The sequence below is a fragment of the Lagopus muta genome, chromosome 5 (genome assembly GCF_023343835.1).
Source record: "Lagopus muta isolate bLagMut1 chromosome 5, bLagMut1 primary, whole genome shotgun sequence".
Classification (NCBI taxonomy): Eukaryota; Metazoa; Chordata; class Aves; order Galliformes; family Phasianidae; genus Lagopus; species Lagopus muta.
The window spans coordinates 46,695,308-46,721,043 of record NC_064437.1 but is presented as its reverse complement, the minus strand read 5'-3'; the positions used below and the strand labels follow the sequence as shown (position 1 = coordinate 46,721,043).

Here is a 25,736-nt window from a genome sequence, read left to right as displayed (position 1 = left end):
CACTATGCAGGTGCAGATCCACAACACCGGGTGCCAGGGCCGCACCTCTCGAGACAGACGGAAACAAGAAGACGAAGCCCGCTGACCGCAGACCGCGAGGTCCCCGGAACGGGGCGGGGAAACGGGCATCACCTGACAGGTCCCAACAGGACTTCCATTCGGGCCCGCCAGAGGTGGGCTGAGCCGTCTCGCGAGACAGACGCCTTTTCTCGCGAGACTCAGGCAGCGCGCGGTTTTTGGTCTCGCGAGGCGGGTGGCGTGTGGCGGCGGGCGGCCCGCGCGGGAGCTCGGTGTTGGCTGCGCGCGGGAAGGTGGTAGGCGTGTGGCGGCTGCGCTGCGTACCGCGGTGCTGCTCGGCGCCATGCCGGCCCAGAACGTGGCGAGCGGCAGCGGTGAGCGTCGGGCCGCGGACGGGAGCGATCGGAGGGCCGAGCCCGGGGGTAACCGCGCGCGCGCGGTCGTTGCAGAGCCGCCGGGAGCCGAGATGGGGGAACAGGAGGTGGTGATCACGCCGGCCATGGTGGCCGAAGAGGAGCAACTGGAGGCGGCGGGGCTGGAGAAGGAGCGGCAGATGCTGGAGAAGGTGAGGGGGGGCTGGGCGGCTGCCGGGCACGGGGGGTTCGTGCTGCTGGCACCGGTATTGGTCGTGGCACTGGTCTGAGTGCTCCGCTTGGCTCTTGCCTTCGGGAGACGCGTCCTAAAGAGCTTTGCATCCCCACCTCTCGAGGCATAGCCGTTCCTGTGCTTCGTTTCCCCCTTGCTATGTATGTTTTCAAGTGCTGATATTAGGGCTGCTCGGGGCATGTTGGAGCAGAGGAGATGGCTCGCATTGTTAATCCCTGGCATGCGCGCGTCTTGGGGGGCAGCTGATGTTCTTCGGTTTCTGGGTTTTTGGAGGTTTCTTTGTCACTTCTGTGGACCCCTTGCCAGGTGAGTTGCGCAGCAAAGGAGGCACTTGTTCTTTCTATGGGCTGATGGTAAAATACTGCTATGTAAGTATGTGAGAATGTAGCGTGATGAAAAGCGAGCATCGTGCATTTGGCCTAGTCAGTATAACGGGTATAAAGCCCAGCTTTGTTGTTGGTTTGGATGGAGTCAAAGGACAAAGCGATGCCTGTTCTGGAGAAATCATAAGCGTTTGTTATTGTTTGTCGTCTTTGGATTTTCTGTTTTTCCCTTGAAGTTGGTCAAGGGAAACGTTCGTCAAAAGAAGCAATTAGTGGGAATAAACAATTCAACTCCTGAAAAAAAAAAAAAAGAAAAAAAAAGTATTAGCAATTCACTGAACGAAATAGCTTAATTTTACTTGCGTTATCTCTTGGCCTAGCCATCAAGGGTCGGTCCTCCTGCGCTCAGGTACTTCCATTTGAAGGAGAGCAGATGCAAATAAAAACTTTATGGAGAATCACAGGAAAGCCATCTAACCTCCAAATGACACGTGGAAATGGATCTTCCTCTCGTTAAAGAGCAGAGTGATAGCTGCTTTGTGATTTGGAGTATCGTTTTTTTTGGAAAATTAAAGGCAACATTTCTACCAGAGCTTTTTTGTCTTGCAGTTTGCCCTATCAGTCAGCTAATATCTGTAAATAGACTGCTTGTTAGTCCATTTAGTTCCAGAAAATTCCCTTGTTTTGGTGTCCTAGTGTGCCCTTCCCCCCCCCCCCCCCCCCCCCCCGTGTTCCTTTTGAAGGCTGTGGCATAGATAAGGATCTCCCGAAGCTCTGCTACTTGCCTTCCCTTTGGTTTCTCTTGGAGATGCTAATTGAGACATTTTCGTGTGTTTGACATCTCAATGTAACAAGCAGTTTAGGGTGAATGCTTTTTTTACTTTTTGGAGGAGGTCTTGACCTCGGTTTTAAAGATGTCTTACAGGCTTCTAATTGCAGTATGGAATAAATTCAACAAGTGTCACTTTCAAAAGAGAGTGGCAGTTCAAGCGCATGTATTTTAAAAGCAAAGCAAAATAAGTTACTGCTTTCATACTGCAGATTCACTTGGCCACTCTAAATTAAGCATTAATGGTTTAGGCATTAATAATTAAGCTGTTTAAATAGCTTGCTGATGTACTTTTGTGCCTATGGCTTGGGAAACAGTTTGCTGAATTTTGCGAAGTTATTTTTTTCTGCCAGGTTTTGTGAGCTGTGAATAAACTTAAATGACCTTCTTGCTCTAAATCTGTAAACTGGAAATTAGACACCTTTGAGGCCTTGAATGCTTTGTCCTGCTGCTCTGAAAGCAGATAGACTCAGAGCTCTGTTTACATATGGGAGCAAATCCAACCCTCAATTACATTAATCTGTGAGCACTTTGTAGAGAGAGAGAAATGTGGATTGGCACACCCACAAATTGTGGATGTGTTATGACTGAAAGAGAATGCTTGTGTGTTTATGAGACAAATGCAATTAACCTGTAAGAGAGTCCTTCATTATCTTAAAAGCATTGCATCTGAAGCATGTATAAATAGGTGATGATGTCTCTGTGTTGGCCAGGCTCGCAGTACTTGGGACAGGGAGTCAAGTGAAATGCGCTACAAGAGGCTTCAACACCTGCTTGAAAAAAGCAACATTTATTCCAAGTTCTTGCTAACTAAAATGGAACAGCAGCAACTGGAGGTAGGTGTATTCTTGTCTACAAATGGGATTCCTAAGATGAGCTGCCATCTGTTTGGTTTTCCTGCCATCTAGCATTTTGAACTAAGGTGAAAATAATGTATAAATCTACAGAAGGTATCGCTCAAGGATGAGGTGGTGCTTTACACTGTATTCTGAGTTTGTCCTTAAAATGTAGAAATAAATCGGGCTGAAAAGTGGTCAGACACAGTGTAAAGGGTAGCACTGATGTCTTTAAAATCCTTCTGTTAGGAAGAGGAAGTCAGTATTTCAAATAAGAAACAAAGTTTTAAGGAAGCTAGAAAACCTGGAAGGAGGATTTAAAAACAAACAAACAAAACAACAACAACAAAGACTCAACCAATAGGAATTGTGTGGCCTATTTGTGTTGTTTACTGATGGCTGAGGATGAGGCCTGTTTTCAGGATGCTAATGTGAGACAAATGTATAAATTACAGTGATCTGAGACCAAGCTGTTACCAATCAAACTTCCATAAAATTATTTGATGCTTTTGTTTTTTTTTTAATCTATGGGCTGCTAAGTTCATACTTGGCCTTGTCTTGACTCTATTAACTGACCCTGTATGTACAAACTTGTGGGAGTTTGAGCTTTAGAGAAAGGAGAAATCTCAGGAGAGGATGCAGGTTAATGACTGCTCAGAGAAGTGGCACTGGCAAGCTGCTGAAAGCTCCTTTCTAAAATAATTCTCTAACTTTTCCTGTCAGTTTGGATTCATGTTTACAGCATTGATAGAGTGCCTTTTTCAATATTAATCTTTTGTTACTTCGTTTTATAATTACCAAGGTTCTATTATTTTTTTTTTTTTCCCAGGGTCCTTTTGCTTTCAGCAAGTAAAAATAGTAGATGATGTAAAAAAAATCTTAGATTCATCAAGATATGAATGCAATTATTCTTTAAAGGCATTTTAGGATACTTAGGTTGCTTTCTGTTCCACAATGAGCACGAGTAGTAACATGTAAAAGTTGAAGTGGAGCTGTGTATATTGAATACTTAATGTAGGAAATGGAATCTCTTGAAGGAGTTTGTAATTGGGAATATCTTTGGAGTCTTGTTAAATTACTGTATTTGAAATTGTTTAGAGTAGTGACTAACAGACCACTCAGAGCAGTTGCACTTTCTCACCTAAGTTTTATTTCATGACTTTTTTTTTTTTTTAAACAATGTCACTGTCAGAATAGAAGCTTGTAGTGAGACTGCAAAGACAAGTCTGTACGGTACACAGAAATCTGGATTACCAATGGAATTTGCATCTGTTATTTCTACAATGGATAGGTCTCTTGTAGGTGTTATTTAAGATGTATCTCTGTCTTTTTCAGGAACAAAAAAGGAAAGAGAAGTTAGAAAAAAAGAGGGAGATGATGTTAAAATCTGCCAAGGTAAGACTAGCTATTTTATGTAACTGTCCTGTATTTGAAGTCTGTCAAACTGCAATATCAATTCTGATCTTCTAGTCAAGGTAAAGAAGTTAGACTTGCCCAGTATTTAACTTGAAGATATGTCTATTTATAGAAACTTTTGAAGAGAAAACATTTAATGAATGATTTTGCTGGGCCCTGTCCTGTTCATTGTCTTTATTGATGACCTGGATGAAGGCATTGAATGTACCCTCAGTAAGTTTGCAGATGACACCAAAGTGGCAGAAAGTGTCCATCTGCTTGGGGGATGGAAGGCCCTACAGGGGGACCTGGACAGGCTGGATGGCTGGGCTAAGGCCCATGGGTCAGCCTCTTCTCCTGCATCACTTACGATAGGACAAGAAGGAATGGCCTCAAGTTGTGCCAGGGGAGATTCAGGTAGGACATAGGGAAATAATTCTCCACAAGTAGTAAGGCACTGGAATGGGCTGCCCAGGGATGGAATTGCCATTCCTGGAAGTGTTCAAGAAACATTTAGATGTTGTACTGAGGGACATGGTTTAGTGGAAAATATTGATGACGGGTGGACAGTTGGAGTACGTGACCTTAGAGGACTTTACCAAACCTGGTGATTCCATGATTCTATTATACCATGGTTTTTAGCTTTTTTTTTTTTTTGGGGGTAAAACTGTTCTAAACCATGCTTAAAAAAATCACATAGTATAGACTGTCTTACTAAGGAGACATTTTGACTAATTTTTATTAAAGGCAATGGTATGGATTTGCCTTGAAAGCTGGTATTTTTTTAAGCAGTGATTCAATGATTACTTTTCTTAGTCAACCGAGAGCCTAAGTGCTGGCACACGAAAGCAAGGATGAAAAAGACTGGTGCTTAAGTGCCTTTGCTACTTTTTTTTATAGTAAACGTGCTTCAAAAAGCTTTCAAAAATAATGGTTTGAGTCTGATGACATATTCTTCATTTGTGTTGAGATAGATCATGAAACTCTTCCTGTGTTTGTTTTCTAGACTCAAAGTCCAGCTGATGGAAAAGAAGAGAAATCAGGTAATGTATTACACTTTGTTTTTTGTCAGTACCAGTGTTTTTAGTTCCTTCAACATTTACTCTGTATAAACTCAAATCTTATGTTATAGCTACAAAAAAGAAGAGAGGGAGAGATGACGGAACATACAACATTTCAGAAATCATGTCCAAAGAGGTAGGCCACATCTGTAAATGGACTTGTTTGAACTCTTGTAGCACAAATTTTAAGTAATGTCACAATCACTGTATGACATCAGTATTTTGTTGCAGTGCATCCTTATGCATTGTCATCAGACTGACTAACAGACAACAGTAGTCTGTAAGATATTTCTTTATTTTAGCAAAGATCTACTTAACAAGCAAACCTATAGAATCAAAATACTTTTCTTAACACCTTTGGAGAGGTGAGATGAGAAGGGAATACATCTTCCTATTGAATTTCCAGTTACCTCTTGTAATTGAAATATGTTTGCTGATGCATGGCCTTCTTTAGAGTCAATTACGATGTATGAAAATTTGTTTCAAGTATGTCCAGATTCTCAAAAGATCTTCGGGAATACAAATTTATGTGCTTTTGAATCTGAAAGGCTACAAAAGTATAAGGTTTTTTTCTTCTTTTCCAGGAAATCTTATCAGTGGCAAAAAAAAGTAAAGTGGAAAATCAGGTACGTTGGCAGATGTTAGAACAGTTTAAACATTTAGAGCCCAAAAGGAAAGAGGGAGGGCTTTCTAAATTTTTCCTGTAAATAAATCTGCTAACTGTTGAAGACCTGAGCTATCACTGCTCCAAAGCAGTAAAAAATACTGCCTATAAGGTATTGAAATTTTGCATGAATACATCTGTTTTTATGGCATTAATCCTCAAAATAAATTCTACTCTTCAGTTGACAGTTACTCAAAATAAATCTGTGTCAGGCGCTGTTTTGCTTCAGTACGCTGTAACAGACTGGTGTACATTTACCAGAGTTTCGATAGAAATATGTCTTAGCTGGGCTTTATTAGCACATTCCATTTGTCACATGTTCCTTGAACATTCCTTTATAGGATGAAAGCTCTGCTGGCAACCTGTGTCCAGAAGACCTGCAGAAAAATGGGGACTCAAATAGTGTCATTAAGGATAGGTTGTGTCAAGCTGTACGACACAGTGCCAAGCAATTCCTTGATCCAGTGCGGAAATTTAATGGACAACCAGTGCCTTTTCAGCAGCCAAAGATTTTTACTGGAGGTGTAATGAGGTGGTATCAAGTGGAAGGCATGGAGTGGCTAAGGGTATGGAGCAACTGTTTACAAAAGTGCATCTCTTGCTGACTGGGGACTGAAACAGAGGGAAGGAGAAACAAGTCTGATTATAGTCAATACGGGGAAGATAAGGAGAATTCCTTGTTTTTTGGTTTTGGTTTTTTTTTTTTGATGATACAAGAATCTGGTGTTATTAAGTTGTTCATACTGTTGATATGAATTTAAAGGGTGGGGATGATATGTGGATTTGTTAAGATTTCATTAGGCTTTATTTTTTGGTGTTCTCCATCTATGTTGTTGTTCAACTGCTTTTTCGGCCTCCCCTTCAAAGTGCTTTATGACAGTATATTCATACTTAACTTGAGGGGCAATCTTGCTGGTTTTCCTCTCTCAAGGACATGAGTAGCCCAGGTCTTTAGACTCAACTGCCTTGCAGGCCTGACACAGGTGACAGTTTTCAATTCTCTCTGCATTCTGAACACTTTACTAGTAGCATTAACATAGTGTTTTAAAAATGTTTTGTCTTTAACATTTGAAATCAAAAGTGGGAGAAACGTGCTATAAGCAAAAAATGCCCCTGTATTTATTTTCTCCCAGGTTTTCGTTGCAAGCCAAATGAGGATAACTTTGCTTTCTCATTATCAGATCAAAATAGAACTTTCTGCTGCTGATCTCAGTTTTCTCCTGGGTTTTCTTCAATTCTTCCAACAAACGTGTATCCTGTTCTAGTAGGCTTTGACTCATCTCTCAAGTGATTGCCTCTAGACTAACTTGTCTGGAGGAATAAACAGCTTCCATTGTTGGACCCTCACTTATAACTTTCTTCATGAATAGTAGATAGAACAGTTAAAAGGCACTTCTGTGTCTTCCTTTCTATTCTGTTGTGAGAGGTTCTCTTTCAGTTTTTAAGATAGACAGTGTTTGCATGAAACTTCTGCAAAAGCTGCATTGGTCAGGTACTCTACTATGCTGAAAGTCTTCCTGTAGAAGCTACTTTAAAAGATAAAACTGTTTTGTTGTGGGATTGTTTTGTTTTTTGTTTTTTTGTTTTTTTGTTTTCTTTTGCCTCCTAGTCAGACATTTAATAGACGCAAAGCACATAAATGCCAGACTTTAATATATAGGTTTACAGGATGCTATTCTTACCACGGAGAAATTTTACTCATCTGATGTGCTTAGTAGAGAATTTCCACTAAGAATTTCCAAATGCCTACAAATGTCTGTTGTTCCTAAGACTTGATGGTTATTCTGTGCTTATATGTCTTTCTTTGTGTGTGCAGATGCTTTGGGAAAATGGTATCAATGGTATTTTAGCTGATGAGATGGGGTTGGGAAAGACAATCCAGTGCATTGCAACAATAGCTCTCATGGTGGAGAGAGGAGTCCCTGGTCCCTTCTTAGTATGTGGTCCTTTGTCCACGCTTCCAAATTGGATGTCTGAATTCAAGAGATTTACTCCAGAGGTAAAAGAAATGAAGGTTTCTCTTCCATTTTTTTATTATTTTTTTTTTTAAATTTGGATTTGAAAGAGCAAACTTCTGAATCCTTACTGTGATTCTTAGCCATGAAACTTCATACAGAACATCAGTTGAATTGTGGTTGTTTACATGGTTACTGCTATGTAACTGTGTACTATGCTGTGGCTTGCTATGTATTTACAGCCACCTTATAAGCAAATTAATTATCGTTACTATCTCTGTTTGGGCTTACAGCTTTAAATGAGCTTAATTCACCTGATTTCTAAGTCTTTATTTCTTCAGATTCCACTCATGCTGTATCATGGAGCTCAGCAGGAACGTCGTAAACTGGTTCGTAAAATTCACGGGCGACAAGGATCGCTGAAAATCCATCCTGTGGTCATTACTTCTTTTGAAATTGCAATGCGGGACAGAAATGCCTTGCAGGTACTTCTTTTCTCACAGAAATCTGATGACAGGTGGAATGTCTCATCAATAATGGCAGTGCTTTTGAATATACATCTAACAGAACAAAAAAACCTCCTGTGTGCTGCCTGTACTGTGTAATACTATAGCAGCTATGTTGGCATTCAGTTCTGCCATCATCTGTTTCATTGCTGACTGGATTTTTTTTATACTTAAGAAGTACTTCAAATAGAATGCTATCCAAAACATGAAGTAAGCTGATAATTACAGCATTTACAGCTGCAGTTTATGTATTGCAACTTCCTTTTATTACCTCTGTGTAGATGACGGAGAGTAGAGACTTGGATGTAGAAATGTTATGATTTTAATATTGGAATGATTAGTTTGGTGATGAGAGCTTGTAATTTCAATGTAATCACCAAAGCTTCCTGTATGTGTCCACTGTGAAGCATTAATTGTTTGGATTCTGCTGTTCTAAGTCTGGCAAAATTGAAACAACACCAAATGCTGATCATTGGCACATTTTGATGGAGTAAGCTAAGATTTACTGAAATGTCCTTTCTTCTTGTGTAGAGCTGCTTCTGGAAGTATCTGATAGTAGATGAAGGTCATAGGATTAAAAATATGAACTGTCGTCTTATCAGAGAACTGAAACGGTTTAATGCAGACAACAAACTGCTGTTGACTGGTACCCCCTTACAGAACAACTTGGCAGAGCTTTGGTCATTGCTTAACTTCTTGTTGCCGGATGTTTTTGATGATTTGAAAAGGTAGGTTGCAATTTGGTAGTAAAAACTTCTTCCTTTTGTTCTGTTTGGGCATTAATCTGACTCTTTAATTATTAACCTTGTATCAGCATTTAAAGAGCTCTTTGGTGCTGTGGTTGTAATTTGATATAATTATCTGATGGTAGAGGCTTTGAAATGTGTATTGCTTTCATGGTTGTAGTTTTGGAAAGGAAAGAAGTAATCGTCAATTCCCATTGATAGTAGAAACTCAATTCTGAACTAAATCCTGAGCTTTGGGGGAAACAGAGAGATGGCTTCTAATCATAAGGTTTTGGTACTGCTTGAGATTGTGTGAGCTGTTGGAGATGGCTGTGTGAGACAGGCAGACATGAAACCCACGGGAGACTGATGCTTTTCTGGAGCAGCGTGGGGAGGTCAGGAACAATGCCAAAACAGTCTTGAATCTGACTGAACTTGGAAAATACTATAGACTATAGTGAGAATAACAACATAGTGAAATTCTAGCTTAGACAACTTTTTTACTTGTCAGTTTTAAAAACTTTAGCATCCAAACTGACAGGTATGTATCAGAAACATTATTACCTGTTCATCCTGTGTGTGTGATGGGTACTAGTGCCTTGTTTTTCTTAAGTCATCAAAGTTTGGAAAACTTCAAAGTACACAATGAAGAAGAGTAATAGCTATGAAGAAAACTATTCCTTTTTTTTTCTTTTGCTTTGTTTTTGTAGCTTTGAATCGTGGTTTGATATCACCAGTATTACAGAAACTGCTGAAGATATTATTGCTAAAGAAAAGGAGCAAAACATCTTGCATATGCTGCATCAGGTTTTCACTTTTATTCTTTATATTGTTTTTTCATGATTTATTTCAGATGTTGGCCAAAATCTTGTTAGTGAAGGCAACTTATGGGTGTAAGATTCTTATTGTGGCACCTCTGGTCTTTCGTTGACTTTTTTTTTTCCCCTCCTATATTTACAGCATTTATAACTGCTGAAAGGAACAACATACTGTTGGTAATGCTTAGTTTTAGCTTTTGGAACCGAACTGAATTTAGTTAAAATTAATTGCAGTTGCTTGCTTTGGTTTGCCTAAAGATTTGGTTGGTTTATTGATCTCGTGGAAAGGTAACCTTGAGGCAATTTATGCAACTCCAAGGTACTGAACAGAAAACCTTTTGACAAATTAGTTTTATGATTTGCCTGTCTTCAAAGGCAAAACTAAAGTAACACTCAAACTCTCTTTTTAAGAGGAAGAAAACTAAGTGCTTTACAGAACTGTTATTTTCCCCTTGTAAGCTGATGGTGGGAGGACCAGTAGCTGTCACTATGAAAAAATGAAATATAAATCTCTACGTATTAAGTCCCTTAGTTTAAATTGTGAAAATAATGTTTTATTGCTAGATGTGTTCGTTTTGTTTTTGTTTTTTTTTAACCAGCCCTGTTAAGAGCTCTAGTAATAGCACAACCTTTCAACATTTCAGATTCTGACACCTTTTCTATTGAGAAGACTGAAATCTGATGTTGCTCTTGAGGTTCCTCCTAAACGAGAAGTTGTGGTGTATGCACCCCTAGCAAAGAAGCAAGAAACGTTCTATACTGCCATTGTAAATCGCACCATTCGGAATCTGCTTGGAAATAATGAGGTATCTGTTGATTTGGGAACGTGCTTACCTGTTTATAGTTGGTGAGCAAAACCACATTGACATTGCTTCATTACTAGCATAACTAAAAACCTTTTTTTGCCTTTTTGGGTCTGATTCTTTTGTTGCTGTTAGCCTCAGAACTGCTAATATGAATGTTGGTATGTTCTTGGTTACTTGTAGCTTAGCAGCAACAAAAAAAGTTTTCCTTGAACTGATAGGTTCTGCTGTCAAGTCAGCGAAGTATAAATGCAGTTTTTAAAAACCCCAGCACAAGCTCTTGAAACCTACAACTTAAATTTGGGCTTCTCTTTCTACTGAGTAAAATTTACAGCCCTGAATTCTAAGTGTGTTTTGATGGGGCATATTGGTGAGAACTCTGTTCAGGATTGAGAATTCTTGGATGAGCATGGTTTAAAATTCAGAGGCCTGTCTGCTGCTGTTGATGATGATGTTATTTCCTACAGGAAGAAGTAGTTGAATTGAGTCCAACAGGCCGACCAAAGCGCCGTAGTCGAAAACTGGTGGATTATTGTGAGGAACACAATGGTTCACCTGATGACTTGGAGAAGTTGATCAACAGAATGCAAGAGGAAGTAGTAAAAGAGAGGTGCCTGCTATAAAACAATATATTTTTGTTACACTGAATATCTCTCTCTCAATTTGCCTCCAGAGCTTTGCTTATACATTTTTTTTTTCTAGGTTTTACAAGCTTTGCAGTGTTACAGTGAACCTTTTGACCACAATGTTCAGTTATGTTTGTAGCTTTCATTGGCTCAAAGGCAGAGGACGTGCAATAGTCTTTGTGTGCTAATCACAATTAACTCCTGTGTTTTTTGCAGAGTTTCTCAGGAATACTTAGAGCAAAGTTCAGACTTAGACTGGAGTAAAGAGGGAAGTGGTTTCCTTGTTTGATTTTTCAAAAATAAATAGGCTTAAGCTGAGATCTGAAACTCAAATGACTAGCGTGGTTCTTACTCTTATGGTGATATATATTGTCATGAAAGCTTACTGGTGATTATGATGAGAGTCAAGGGCTGGGATTTGAGATAGACCTTGTCAAACTCAGGACTTGTCAGCTGTTAATAGCTTGAAATTAGTTGAAGTCCTTTTGAGTACAAGGAAAGCTAGGATTGAGCTTAAATTTGGGCAGTGAATCATATTTATTTTGCTAGATTTTAGTCCAATGTACGCTGATGTAACTGATTTAAATGTATGCTTTTGTTAGTTTTGTCACACTTGGATCCCTTACGTTGGATATAGCTCATAGATGTGGAAGAGCTAAATAGCTGCATTTGTGGTAGAATCCTGCAATGTGTAGATGGGGGCTGATATGGGATAGGCTGGGAGATGATATCTGGAAGTTTCTTTTGTTATGCAGGAAATCTAACTGCATGTTCCCAAAAGGGGCTTGTTTCTATTTCCTTTTCTGCTGGATAACTTGCACAAGCTGTTGTTTTCTCATTTCTGATTCCTGCTTATCACCCTTTAATATTTTAAGCCAGTAATGACAAAACTTATGCCTTCAGTGCCAAATGTGGTGCTAAAAGAGGCTTTGTCTGATAATACTTTTATTAACTGTGAGAGATCTAACTCAGAGATTTAGAGGAAGTTTGAAGCAACATGTGAGCCTATTGCTTGATATTCTTTTTTTTTTTTTTTTTTTTTTTTTTTTTTTTTTTTTTGCAACATCTATAAGACACAGTGACATTTTCTGTACTAATAAGATGACATCTTTTCAAGGCCGGTGATAGAAGTGAGCATGCCCATGGATTCAGAAGTGAACCTTAAACTACAGAATATTATGATGTTATTGAGGAAATGCTGTAATCACCCCTATCTTATAGAATACCCATTGGACCCTGCTACACAACAATTCAAGGTATGTATTTTAAAAAGATTAAGAAGGAAAATATTGTAGGCATCCAGAAGTGATGGATTCTGTACAGCCAGCAGTGCAGAACAACCTTTTCAATGTATTTATGTGTGCCTCCCCACTGAATTTCAGCAGTGTGAGAGAATAATCATTTGCTGCTTCATGCAGCTGTAATTGCAAAGCAACTCTGTCCCCTTTTAGTCTTCTGTAGTGTTTAATTTACATTATGGAGGCATTAGTAACCTGGCTCCCAGAAGACAGAATTGAAATGATACTGCCTTCTGTTAAGTTGAGCTGTTTTAGGATCTCCTTGAAAAGGCTTATTTTCAGAACTAAACATGCTCGTGCTGATGAACTGTTTATTCATAATGTAAACTGTACATGTTACAAAAGGTGTGGTGGTAGTTTATAAGTGTGAGGTGCTATAGAACTGGCAATTTCAACTGGATTGTCTGCTTAGAATACGACATCCTGTCTGCCTCTCAAAAGGGAGAAAATTAAAAGGTAAATAGAGGCCATTTGGTATCTAGACAAAGCAATTCTAATCTAATTCATAATCTAGACAAAGCAATTGATAATACAGGAAAGCGTTAAGTAATTTGGGTTGAAAGAATCTTGATCAGCCAGAAGTTGCTTGCATGCTCTCAGTGTAGGTTTGTGCCCATGTGTGATAACAGATTTGGCTGCACCATCTGAAAAAAACCTGCTGAAGTCTATCAGTGCAAAGGCAGTGCATAAAAGCAAACAACCTAATGCTAACCTGTAGGAATTAAATAAAATAAAAAATGCAGGTGGCTTTATGCTTGCTTGTGGGACCTTAGCACCTGCAACTTGTTCAGCTGGTGCTTCCAGCATGTGGAAGCCTTGTGCACTGATTACCAATGATAGAAGCTGGGAAAGAAACAGCAGTGCTTTTCCATGTGAGAAGTACAGGAACGATGAAGGTTTCTCCTTCTGGAAATGGGATGGAAGCAAATTCATTTTTTCCCAAAAATATTTGGACGTATGAAATGCTGGGGTTTGATTTAATTTGATCATGATTTAAATTATTCAACTTTGCAAAAATTAGTGTTGCTTCCAGTTTTACAGTTTTTACTTAAAAAGATGCTCAAGATTTTCAGTTAAAAACTTCCAGTTAGCTTCTGTTGGTGTTTCTGTGTGATAAAAATCTTGATCTCCTTTCTTCTAATATGCAACCCCCTCTTCTGCTTTTTTTTTTTTTTTTTTAAGGTTGATGAAGATCTAGTGAAAAACTCAGGCAAGTTTCTTCTCTTGGACCGAATGCTTCCAGAATTGAAAAAGAGAGGACATAAGGTAAAACCTATTCTTTTTTTTTTTTTTTTTTTTTTTTTAATGTAGTTGTCTCCTCGTGACCAAAAATGTTACTAAGGAGTCTTCCTCGTTATGCAGGTCTTGATGTTCTCACAAATGACTCTGATGCTTGACATTTTGATGGATTACTGCTATTTGAGGGGCTTTAAGTTTAGCCGATTGGATGGATCCATGTCCTATGCAGACAGAGAAGAAAATGTAAGTACCTGGACATGTCCCTTAATTTAATACTGTATTCTGCCTGTTAATGTGACATTGGGATAAAACTTGAACCAGAATTTAGTCTCTAATGGGCAAATGACATCTAACATTCTTGCTGCTGCTTAAGCAAGTTGAAGCTTATTTCTCTCTAGTCAAAACTGCCAGTATGTTATGTATAGCTCAGCTAAGAATGAATAACCTCTGGGAATAAGGAGGTGAGTTAGCATGTTGCTGCATTTAGTAACATGTATCCAGAAAGGATGCCTTTAAAGGAAGAAAGCAATGCTCTCTTTGGAGGCACTCGGAAGTCAGCTTCTGCGTTATTCAAAGTGATTGGAAAGCTAAGAGGAATCTCCGTGTAGAAGGAAACTTGACTGTAGGTTGATTCTTCAGTAGAACAGGCAAACATCTTGGCTTGATTAGCTTCCCAAAGCATTTAAGCTGCATGAACAGCAATGACTGAAGGTGGCATGGCACTGGACAGGCTGCCCAGGGGGGCTGTCCCTGAAGATACTCAAGATCCACTGTGATGTTTTCCTGCAAACCTATGCTAGGGAACCTGCTTTTCGGGGGATGGGGGGAGGGGGGCCTGAAATAGGTGATAGAGGTCTCTTCCAATTTCTATGATTTTGTGCATATGACTCAAGAGAACTGTGGAAGCAAAGGATAAATGCATCAAACTTTCAAGGGTGTCCAGTTTGCTTCTCTTCCTCGCCATTCCTGGTCTCAGTGCCTACCACAGTGTGTTGTGGGTGCAAAACGAGAGAACAAGTTTAACTGCTCTTATAAGACCTGACAGGAGCTGTGCTGACACTTAGGATCATCTTTACTTGAAAGCAGTCTAGATGCCAAGTAGGAGGTGAGAAAGTTATTCTTAGTTTTGAAAGAGGAGGAGGTAAACATAGGAGCTGGAAGTAACAGTCAAGGAGGCATCAGAATTTCAGATTGCTGCTTTTGTCAGGAAGTGGAAATATTTTTAAGCTCTACCAGCTTTTGACTATGCTTGCCTTGGGGAATAAAGTATCTCTGAATGGTAGAATATGCAAAGATAAATTGGGATTGGGATGATGATTGGGACTGTGACACTACAGTCATATCTGTTCTGTGTTGGATAGCTCGCTTGATAGAATCGGCAGGTAAGAAAATAATTGCTTTACTTCTTGGTCTCATCCTGCCCTGGATGCAGTTTTTAGATAAGCTTTATTTTGGACTCTGACACTACATGTTACATCTCTCTTCGTTCATCTTTTTAAATTCCAGACATAGGTTGATCTTAAAGTAAAATATTGGCTATGTTGTGTTTGATCCCCCTGCTGTTTTCAGTAGCTGAATTCTCTTCCAGATGCATCAATTTAATAACGACCCTGAAGTATTCCTGTTCTTAGTGAGTACGAGAGCTGGAGGCCTGGGCATTAACTTAACTGCAGCAGATACAGTTATCATATACGATAGCGACTGGGTACGTGGATGGACTGTTTACTTCACAACGTCATAAAATGCTTTCTTTACTGCAGCTTTTGGTAAACGTTTAGTATGCTGTTATGGTGTAGACCACTTCTGTTGTTTTAGTAAAGTGTTTTTACATGATGACAGCATCATCTGTCTATGTAAATATGTTATATATTAAATATACTACCTAATTTGAAAATGTCTTAGCTTTCTGAGCACAAATGTTAGAGCAGGTTTGCAAAACCAGCATGTTTGTCCCTGGGTTATACCAAAAGTAGGATTTTTTTTTTTTCTTTTTTACTTGTAGATGCACTGGTCTTTCAATTTATTGATTGCTGGAATGTAGCAACAATCTCAACTAAACTTTGGATACGGAATGTCCGTCTGAAAGGGCATGATGTAGATCACAGGCAGTCAAGCTAATTGAGTTACTCTGGCTGTGCAGCTACAACAGCAGGACTTGACATGGACAAGTTTAAGAACAAGTAGATGTGGAGTTCCATTATATCATAACTGCCCTGCACTGTTTGCTTCTAATATGACTGAGCTCACTGGTTAGAAATGCTGCTTTTAAATGCACATTAAAAAAGAAAGTTAATGCATCTAATATTACTTACTTGTCTACTCAGAATCCCCAGTCAGACTTGCAGGCCCAAGACAGGTGTCACAGAATTGGCCAGACAAAACCAGTGGTTGTTTATCGCCTGGTGACAGCAAATACAATTGACCAGAAGATTGTGGAGAGAGCTGCTGCCAAAAGGAAGCTAGAGAAGCTGATTATCCACAAAAGTTAGTATCTGTCTCTTCTGCCTTCGTGTGATCACGTTTCTTAAACCTCAACAGATCTCTGCTGTGTTTTGATACTCAACAGTATTTTTTCTTGTGTGAATAGTTTTATCCTTCCAATAAGTGGCCATATAATATCATTCTTTAGAATGTTCTTAGATGCATTGTAGATAACAAGTGAAGGGAAAGCACTTTTGCTTCTGCTGTTTCTGACGTTACTGTCTTACAACTGATAGGTAAGGAAAAAATAGGGGAGATGGGACAGTGAGCCTACCTGGAATAACTGGAAGTAAAAGCAGATAAGGGAGTACAAGTATGGGGCTAATTTGGAGCTTATTGGCAAGATGGTCGTTTGTTCAACCCAAATGTTTTGGACTGTCAAGATAGAAAACGTTTAGGCTGGTGGTAAATGACAAGTATGTATTGACTGTTGTATTAAATCAAATGATCCAGATTATACATGGAAAAGTAGACAAAATTATCGTATTGCTTGCAGTTTAGCTTATGATAGTGTTCTTCATTTGAACCTACCTTTCATTGTATGGAGCTTATCAGTAGGTTTTCCAGCTATGCTGGCGAACTTGCTTGAATAGCAAGCCTTCAGTTAAATCTGGTAAAATGAGCAGAGTCTATAGAAATGTGGAAATTCCTGCTGAACTTTGTAGAAATTGCAAATCTTAAAGCTGTGAAATGATGGTGGCTGCTGTCTGCATCTGTCGTCCTTAATTTAAGAATAATCTGTCATTATGACAATAGAATAAGTCCTCTTTTTGGAGAAATTAGCCAGTGCTGAATGGAACAGCAGTCCTTGATTTCTTTTTAAATTTTTTATTTATTGTGTGTAATCACAGTGGTGATTTTTGTGATGTCCTCATCTAGCTGTTTGTGCTCTAATATTTTTAGAAAATGATTGAGATGAATTTTCTCTTTTGCAATAAATTCCTATTTCTTAGGTGCTATAGGAATCTTTCAGTAGCTTTTTCTGTGTGCCGTATTTGGATGCTAACTCAGTGTAGCATTTTCCAAATGCTAAGCTCATTTGAAAAAAATATAATTCTTGCAACTTCTGACAATAATTGGCCATATATTGAACTGTTGAATTTAAGAACTTCTCATAGTATACTAAGGACAAAACAAAAGAACAGAATGAATGCACTTCTGAGAAGATGTAAAGGCCCTGAAAAAGCACATCTGTAACTGCACACTGCACAGCACACTGCTTGTCACGCCTAAGCTGTGGATTGCCTTTGGGTTTGGATGACATTGGCTAATCTTCATTTGATAGTTCCATAGCCCTAGCTTTAGTCCTTTAGTTGCTGCGGGTTTGGGGTTATTACCAGAGCTGCCATCTGACATTTTCCAGAGGAGCTCTTTTAGATAAGAGAAAAATGTTTTATAATTATTTGATTGTTATCTAGCCTGAAGATGAGTCTGAAGTGGCAAGGCCAGCCCACAAAACACATTTAGATGACTGCCATGTATTGAATTAGCAGTGGGAACTAGGACTAGGCAGTGTACAGGAAAGAAGCTGACTGGCAAAGGCATGTCTTCAGTTTTGCAGTAAGCTGAATATTTATCTTGTTGATTATAAGTAAGTGAAGCTTATCTAAATCCTGCAGCTTAAGTTGGGGTATCCCTAGCAGGAGCCGTGGGTGTTTTCTGTAATTATAAAGGTGATATATTAAAGTAGCAGAAAAGTTGGTGAGTGGGTAAGGAAGGGATATCATAAAGCAGACATGCTGAAGTCAGGCCCTTAGGTAGTGTCTGTTAAAGAATGTGTACAATACAAATGCAGAACCTTAAGAAGTGTAGTATCTTGCAAAGCCGTGCTTTTTGTTGAGCTTAGCACCACATTGCAGTCTTTTCTTTCTGCTTTTTGTTGGAAATTGTACAAGAAACAGCACAACTTTAAATTATTTGATGTCAGACTAATATGGTGTGCATAAACTCTTATCAAACACGTGATGTAAACAAGAGTGCCTTGTTTTTCTCTTACTATTACAGCCCAAGGACTCTACAGTGCAAATTCAAAGCCACGTAGTTTGTGAAACTCTGAAAACTCCAAATGATTAAAAGGGAGAGGATGTATTGCTAATGATGCATGACCTGACCTGGGTCTTTTGAATCAGAGGGGGTGTTGATGGGGAAGAGAATCCTACAGCCCAGACCTTACTGGCGCTTGCAATCTGATTTGCACTTCAGAGAGAAACAGACAGGAGAATGGGGAGAGAGAGGGATGTGGAAATGTGTAGGGAGGAGTTCTGAAACTGAGACACAGGAAAGAACATCAGTGTGGGTGATGAAAGGGTATGATGAGGACTTGCTAATTAAATGGGTACACGCATTAATAAAAACTGAGGAGGCTTAGCACAGAATGGTAGGGGCTGTACGTTTTCTTGCAGTGTACAGACTGAATTTGGCTTCATCCATGCTTGGACTTAGTTAGGTAACAATCTTGTATAATTTCAGGATGTTTTTGCTGACATCCACTCATTTGGTGTAATCTTAATCTCTTCAAGAATTCAGCTCTTGTCTGGTGTATTATTTTGTTGTCTATCCCTATAACTGAAGGATTTTTCTACAATGAAGCCACTTATCTTTCATATATTTCCTGTCTTATAGTGGTTAATGCTGCTTACTTTGTTTCAACTAGCTTACATTACAAAGGGAACAAACTTCAGCATCCACCATCTAACTTTATTTGCAATCTCTTTACTGTAAGTAGAACTAATGGCTTTTCTGCTCTGTGTGTGCGTGTGTGCATGTTGAATTGGTGTTTCAATCAGTCTTTCTGCATAGTGTAGGTAGAAAGTGGAAGACCTGCATGTAAACTTCGCACGCACCATTAATTTCTTTTGACTGGTTAGCCTATCAGCTTATGGTGTGCTTTACCTGAGGGCTGAAACAACTGAATATACCGTTAACTTTGCAAGAGATTTATTCCATCTGTGCATCCAGCATTGGTGTAACAACTCAAAGGATTTATTGTTTCTGTCTCTTAAAGTCTCTACTTAAAATTTTTCCTTTCTACAGATCAGTTTAAAGGTGGCAAATCTGGTTTAGCACAATCAAAGAGCTGCCTGGACCCTCAGGAATTAATAGAATTGCTGAAATCCAGAGATTATGAGAGGTATGCAGATTTAAATTTTTTTTGTTAACCATAATTCTATAAGTTACAGCTTGTGAGCAGCTGTCAGTAGTTCTCTTGTCTTACAAAGCGTTATGTTGATCTAAAGAGTGAAAAGAATGTTGTAGGGGTTCTGCTGTGTTGAGCACTGAGTTCTGTGCCACACTTACATGCTTTCTTTTTTTTGTATTTCTTCCTCAACAGAGAGGTTAAGGGATCTAAAGAAAAAGTAATCAGTGATAAAGATCTTGAGTTACTCTTGGATAGAAGCGATCTTATTGGTAAGTCAGAATTCTCATCTATGTTAGACAATGAATTCCTGGTTTTGTGTTGTTTTTTTTTAATGAACTTTATATCTAGAAAACTGTTGCAGCTTCACTTCCCTATGATTGTGTTGTATATGTGAAGACATGCTTTTAGTCCTTTGCTGACATTGCCAGTAGGATCTGCTGAAGATGATTTAAGCAGAAGTATTCCAGAGAAATTAATTCATGCGTAGTATTCCCTGAGCATAGTGTGAAGGAAAACCAGATGCTCTGCAAAGCAACTTTTCCTGCAAGTTGCTGAAATCGGTCAAAACGTAAATCATCCTCAGAAAAGGATTTCAGCAAATCAACTGGGAAATCATAACTGAAAATATAGTCTGACAGTGCTTTTTAAAATTATGTTGCACTTCCAGTGGATACCTGTGAATGCAAACATTAGGAAAGCCTAGACCATTGCATTTTAGAAAAGAATTCAGTGAAGCTACTGAGAGAAGCTATATAGTTTCTTGAATTCTGTTTTCTTCTACAGAAGATAGGACTTCAGAGAAAGATTCTAAAACTGCTCATTTCCCACTGTTTTTAGACATACAGTGGAGTTTTTTCTTAAAGCACACAAATGGAAAATATTTTCAAGCACAAACTTCAGTTGCTGACTGTTTAGGAAATAGCAGAATGATGTTCCTGATGATAGACTTGTTTTCCAAATGCAGATGAAAGAAATCCAGATGAAAGAGTGCATTGAACTTTTTACTCTGCATTACTGTACTGTAAAGAAAGGTTGCAAACAATTCACCTATCACTGTTGTGGGTTTTTTTTTATTCTAGATCAAATGAAAACTTCTGAAACAAATACAAAGGAAAAAATGGGTGTCTTCAAGGTCCTAGAAGAATCACCAGGTTCCAATGCAGAATGTGTCTTTTAAAAGTGCAGGTGGCCTGTAGTCTTATAGGACAAACATGTGACATCTCTAAGAGACCAGTTTCAGTCATTACATGGACTGATCCTTCACGCTAATTCTTTATGGCCATTTTTCAAACCCCTCTGTTCTTTCAGTGAAATTCCTGCGTTCTAAGGTGTAACATTTGATAGGTTCATGTTTGTAGTTTTGTTAGCCTATGATAAAGAATTGGAAAGATGAGCATTTCACGTTTTCAGTTAGCTTTTGTGTTCAGTGGTAAAAACTGGCCAAGTTGTGTAAAATCTTCCTGTGGAAGTCCTAAAACACTTTTTTATATGGTGTTGAATATGATTTTATTGGGAAGGGAAAGAACATGTTGCAAAGAACTGTTAGCTCTTGGTTCTTGTCGTTTTTTGTAATTTCTGCAAATTATTTTGATAAATAAATGTTTGGATTGTCTTAAGGGTTTCCTGGCTGAGGTTTATAAATAAGCACAGCTCGCATGATGTCCATTATTCTTTCTGCACTCGTGTAACCCAACTTCACGCCTATAAAAGAAATCCCAAGCTGCAGCCTTTTCTGGTGTAGAGGTCAGTTCTCTAGTGTCTGGCTTGTCAGCTTGCACAGCCAGCATGCTCCTTCAGAAGCACATAGGGGGAGCTATGGGGACTGGAAAGGGAAAATGGAGATTTCTGTCTAGGGAGTACTTTCTGGGGAGAGTTTGAAACTTCAGTGAGTGCAGGTAAATAGATACATTATGCAAAATCCAAATCACTTGGAAGCTTGGTTTTATTCCACAGGTGACAGGAGTGGAAGTAGATAACAAAGCAGGCAAAGTATTTAATTTAGTCACTTTGTGAACATTTGTAGAAGAAGTCTTCTATATAAAAACAGGTTCAGTGTCAAAGGAGTGTTACATTCTTGCAGGTATGAAATTCTTGCTGTCCTTAGAGCAGTCTGTTACCTTGAGTTGGAGAAAGTCATTTTATATTAGTGGCAGATCCTTATGGAAGTATGGGTAAACAAAACTCTGTTAATGAGTAGACTGACTTTGACCTTTGCCTATTGAAAGCCTTGTCTTGCTTCTAATTCTTCCTAAAAATGCATAGACTAGCATTAATGCTGAGGGTAGCGTAAGTGAATGAGAGTTGCTGTTCAGTAATGTGTTAGTGAGAGAGATTTGCTTTGTAGAGCTATGGTTCAAAAAAATCAGCCCACTTTCAGAAGGTGAAAACAGTGCAAGTTTTGCACTTACTGCTATAGTTGAATGTAATGCTTGTTGGTTAAAGCAAACAGTATCTTCTTGTCATGACCTTGCATTTCTTAATCCTCCAGTGAAGGATAGTTTTCTTGTTATCCCTCTGAACTATGAAAGGACAGTCCTCCATGAACTTCAGAGAAGGCCAGAGTTTGTGCACTTAATGTCTAAAAGCAAAGTTGGAGGCCTTTTCTGGTGTTTTGGAAAGTGGCCTCATTTTTCACAGGTGCAGAAGTAAATTTGGGACCGGGAATGTAAGGATTCTTAGGCAAGGGTGGGGGCTGATTAAGGCTAACAGTTTTAAATTGTTTTGGAGGAAGTAATGACCCCTTTATTGACCACCAGTAGGAAAACTGCTTCAGCTTGATGGACAAATGCTTGAAACACAGACTTGGAAGCTGTGCTCCTTGTCACATGCTGTGCCTAAACACACTCAGCTATTGTTCCTCCACTGAAGTGGTGGGGGAATGCTGGAGTTGTTAAGACCAAATGCAGGGGCAGAGGGCTGGGACCTCAGTACACTTCTTAGTATGGTGTGTCCATATGCAGAATTTAGGCCGTGTCCATGAGGAGCAGCAGGGCACAAGCACCACCTGCTGCACCAGGAGAAAGGGCAGACGTTGCAGTGGCAGGGAGAGGACATAACCAAAATCCCAAGTAAGTCTGTGTTAAAAGTGAGTCTGCTTTGAGCCAAGCTGCACACCCATGTGAGCCAGGCCCTCTTTGGGAGGATGCTTGCTGAAACTGCCCTCACTCTCTTCAACTGGCTGAGGGAAAGTTTCTTATTTCAAACTTAGTTTTTTTATCTTTCCTGAGTAGGCAGTTGAGCATTGTTGTGGACTTGACCCCACTTTTCCTCGTTTCTCATTGTTAACAAGCCTCAGATGCCAATTGCTAAACTCAAGGGGAATTTGTCAATTACAGTCAAAACTGCAGTTGCCAAATACTTTTTGCTTTGTGAAAAGCTAATGTGTTCCTTTTTTTTCAGTAAGCTGCAACAGCCAGAGCAAAGTCCTCCCTGAGCAATGAATGCAAATTGCCTTGGCGCGCCTGTTCCCATAGTAATAAATTGGATCAACACTGGTATCTGCATTGGAAGCCTCCACTTCCAGCACTGGGCCACAAACCTTTTGTAGTTCCCGGCTACTGCGTCAAGCCCCCCACAATCAGTGTTTTCCCAGCAGTACTGCCAGCCCCCACTGCAGGAGCTTGAGTGGGTGATAAAGGGGCCGAGACAAAGTGAAACTTGTCTGTTTACAGCGAGGAGTTGGGGCTGGGGAAATACCAAGCGTGGCTCAGGCTCTTCTGTCCTGGCCCATTGCTGCAAGAGCTGAAGTTGGCTACATTTTGTTGGTGGGAGTTCTACAATGTGGAAAGTTTTCGTGATTGCACCAGGCCCCAGTTCTTGGTGTCACTGCAACGCAGAGCATTGGGGCCAGCATTTCCTCCCTGCTCTACAACCACAGGTGGTGAGGGGCCAGGAGCCCACTGAGAAAGTAGGGAGTGTGCAGTGTCTGGGGCAACTGCAGCTGGACAGCCCCAGTTACTACAGGGATGGGGAATTGCTGCCAGGTACTGCAGGGTTAGTGGATCAGAGGCTCCTCCCTGCACTGGCAGAAGTTAATTGAACACTCAAATGGCCTTGAAAAGTAACATGTATTTCACAGAGAGATGAAAGGTTTGTGATTGCCTTTTTTTTATAACCCCAAAACAACCGTCTGTATGACAAACCCTTCCTGACCCACTGAAACCTGTTGCCCAAAGCCTTCCGTGGGACCTGAGCCAAACTCCTGTGTTCTTACCAAACCCGTGACCAGCATATTCTTAGTGAACATGAGGGTGATGCCCTGCTCTTACCTGCCAACAGCATCTAGGAGGGCGATGCTATGACTGACCAGGCTCCAGCCCAGCCTGCAGGTGCTGGATAGTGCTGCAGCAGGGAGTTTATCACCCTGGGAAAACATGTTGAGGGGAGGGTAGTAGCATCAGTGAGAAGGGGGGTATCATACAAGCAGGCCAGGAAAAAAAAAAAACCAAAAACTACACTCTCACTTTAAAAATAAAACTACCTGCAGCAGGAGCTGGAAGGTGTATGTATGTGTGCATGTGAGTGGCCTTAGCAAGCTTGGCTTTCCGTAGGGAAGAGCTAGACAAGAATGCCAGCTGAGCTACTGTAATAGCACTCTCTTGTTCATAGAAGGAGCTGAGAAGAGGGGCTAAATACAGTTAGGTTTGTGCATTATTCCTGTTCTTATTCCAGCCCACCTAAAAGCTGTACAGTGGGAGACAGACTTAAGCATTAGCTCAGCCTTACTCCCAGTGAGATTTGGGATGTTTTAAGGGATTGTTTATTCATTTCTGGAAAGGCAGCAGCCACGATGCCTGCAGAGGGAAGCAATATAGCTGTGGGGTCCCATGGGATATGGCCTTTGCCCCATCCCAGCCTGCAATCACTGCTTGTTGCCTGAGACCATTGTGTGCTACTTGGTGATTCCGTCCTGCTGCTCTCCAGGGCAGCACCACCACACACAGGGGACCCAGAAGCCCCAGTCAAGGAGAAAGTGGACACTTGCCTGTTGGAGTCACCCTATTTATTGAATGTGAACAGAAAGCAAACAACTGGGATACAGGTGAGCTGTGATCTGACTTTGGCCTCTGCCATGCCTGTGCACTTGGCAGCACAAGGAAGGGAAAAAATAATAATCTGTGTATTAAAAAAAAAAAAAAGAGAGAGAAACAACAGTGAAAGACAAAAGAATGTTGAATGATTAGTGACACCTTGTGTGTACAGACGGAACTTTCACGTGGCAAGGAAATTCAAAGCCGTGTCTAGCATTCCTTATTGCAAAGGAGAGTCAGCAAGGGGCAGGGCAACACTTTCCCAGAAGAGCAGCAGAAGAGGAACGATCCACGCTGACCCCACTGCAGCACAGGCTACTTAGGGAAGACAGTGACCACCTCATAGCCCTCTGGGGGCACCACTCGCTCCCGTGCGTGCTTCTCACAGTAGATTTGATCTTCCACGAAGAAATGTCCTTTCTGCTTGAGGTTGGTGCCGCAGTCACTGCACACGTAGCACTCAGGGTGACGCTGCTTGTCCCGAATCTTCACAAACACCCCTCTGGGGAAGGAACCAGCACTCAGCACCAGCTGTCTGCCATCTCACCATCCCCCCTCCACCTCAGTCTCCCCCTGGTGGACCATTTCCCCTCAACGTAGGTCTCACCTGTGCCCAGGTGCTGACAGCACAGAAGAGCAATGGGAAGCCTCCTCTGGAAAGCATGTTCTAGCAAGGACCTCAATTCCAGAGGGACAGGTCCCAGTGCTTGTGCTGGCAAGAAGCACTGCAATAGCAGCAATAGGCAAAAGCAGAAGGCAGGTAACAGCCTTCAAACACCCAGGGAGAAAAAACAGGATCAGCTTGACCATCAGGTGGGGTGCAAGCTCCAGGTACGTCCCAAACAACCAGGTTTTAGACCACATGTGGAAGTGACTGCCACCACCACCAGTGAGGCACAGCCAGCCACTGCCCTCTGCTAAGGGCTGCCTGCTCAGAGCAGGGGCACAAGCCAACCATATCCTGACTGGTCTCAGACTCACTGACAGCACGGACAAGCTCTGGCTTCCCAGACTGATCCAACAAATCTAAGAAGAACTACACAGCAACTTGCAAACTACCAGCAACAGCAGCACAAGTTGCCAGCAGCATTTGTTCCATCATTTATGTTTTTCATCATTCTTTACTTTTTAAAGCTAGTCATAGTCCTGTGCTTTCACTCCAGCTGTACATGGCTGGCACAGTAATTGTATGATTTGTCTCTGATTCACATTTATAGCCTATGGATTGCTTCTGCAACAACTCTGATAGTCCTTGGAGATGGAGGCATGCCAGGCCCATGCAACTGCAGTGTGCTCCGTCTCACAGTAGCACAACACTGCACCTGACAAAGCTGAACTCCTCCATAACAATGCAGGTGGGCATCCAGCATTCACCCCCTGGAGC

The 25,736-nt window shown here is 40.5% G+C and overlaps 2 protein-coding genes across 7 annotated transcripts in view; one reads left to right on the top strand and one right to left on the bottom strand.

Annotated features, from left to right (window-relative positions):
• HELLS (helicase, lymphoid specific) lies at nucleotides 1–20,938 on the top strand. Of its 5 annotated transcripts, none has more exons than XM_048946767.1 (22): nucleotides 1–173; nucleotides 468–583; nucleotides 2,490–2,612; nucleotides 3,948–4,007; nucleotides 5,014–5,050; nucleotides 5,140–5,204; nucleotides 5,653–5,694; nucleotides 6,074–6,298; nucleotides 7,549–7,731; nucleotides 8,029–8,172; nucleotides 8,725–8,921; nucleotides 9,629–9,725; nucleotides 10,381–10,542; nucleotides 11,007–11,149; nucleotides 12,283–12,421; nucleotides 13,646–13,729; nucleotides 13,826–13,945; nucleotides 15,291–15,407; nucleotides 16,027–16,186; nucleotides 19,217–19,313; nucleotides 19,515–19,591; nucleotides 20,402–20,938. In XM_048946767.1, exons 2-22 carry the CDS (start codon nucleotides 485–487, stop codon nucleotides 20,497–20,499), a joined length of 2,469 nt encoding a protein of 822 aa, XP_048802724.1. In that variant the 5' UTR covers nucleotides 1–173; nucleotides 468–484; the 3' UTR covers nucleotides 20,500–20,938. The 5 variants fall into 5 exon arrangements, with proteins under 5 accessions (XP_048802724.1, XP_048802721.1, XP_048802722.1 ...); XM_048946764.1 differs by lacking the exon at nucleotides 1–173 and adding an exon at nucleotides 210–314; XM_048946765.1 differs by lacking the exon at nucleotides 1–173 and adding an exon at nucleotides 214–311.
• Nucleotides 20,939–24,307: 3,369 nt separating this feature from the next.
• Nucleotides 24,308–25,736, bottom strand: part of PDLIM1 (PDZ and LIM domain 1) — a 36,681-nt gene continuing 35,252 nt past the window's right edge. For both annotated transcript variants that reach the window (XM_048946789.1, XM_048946790.1), the window contains exon 7: nucleotides 24,308–24,854. In XM_048946789.1, coding sequence (XP_048802746.1) covers nucleotides 24,668–24,854 — 187 coding nt within the window. In that variant the 3' untranslated portion in view covers nucleotides 24,308–24,667. The remainder of the gene's footprint in view (nucleotides 24,855–25,736) is intronic.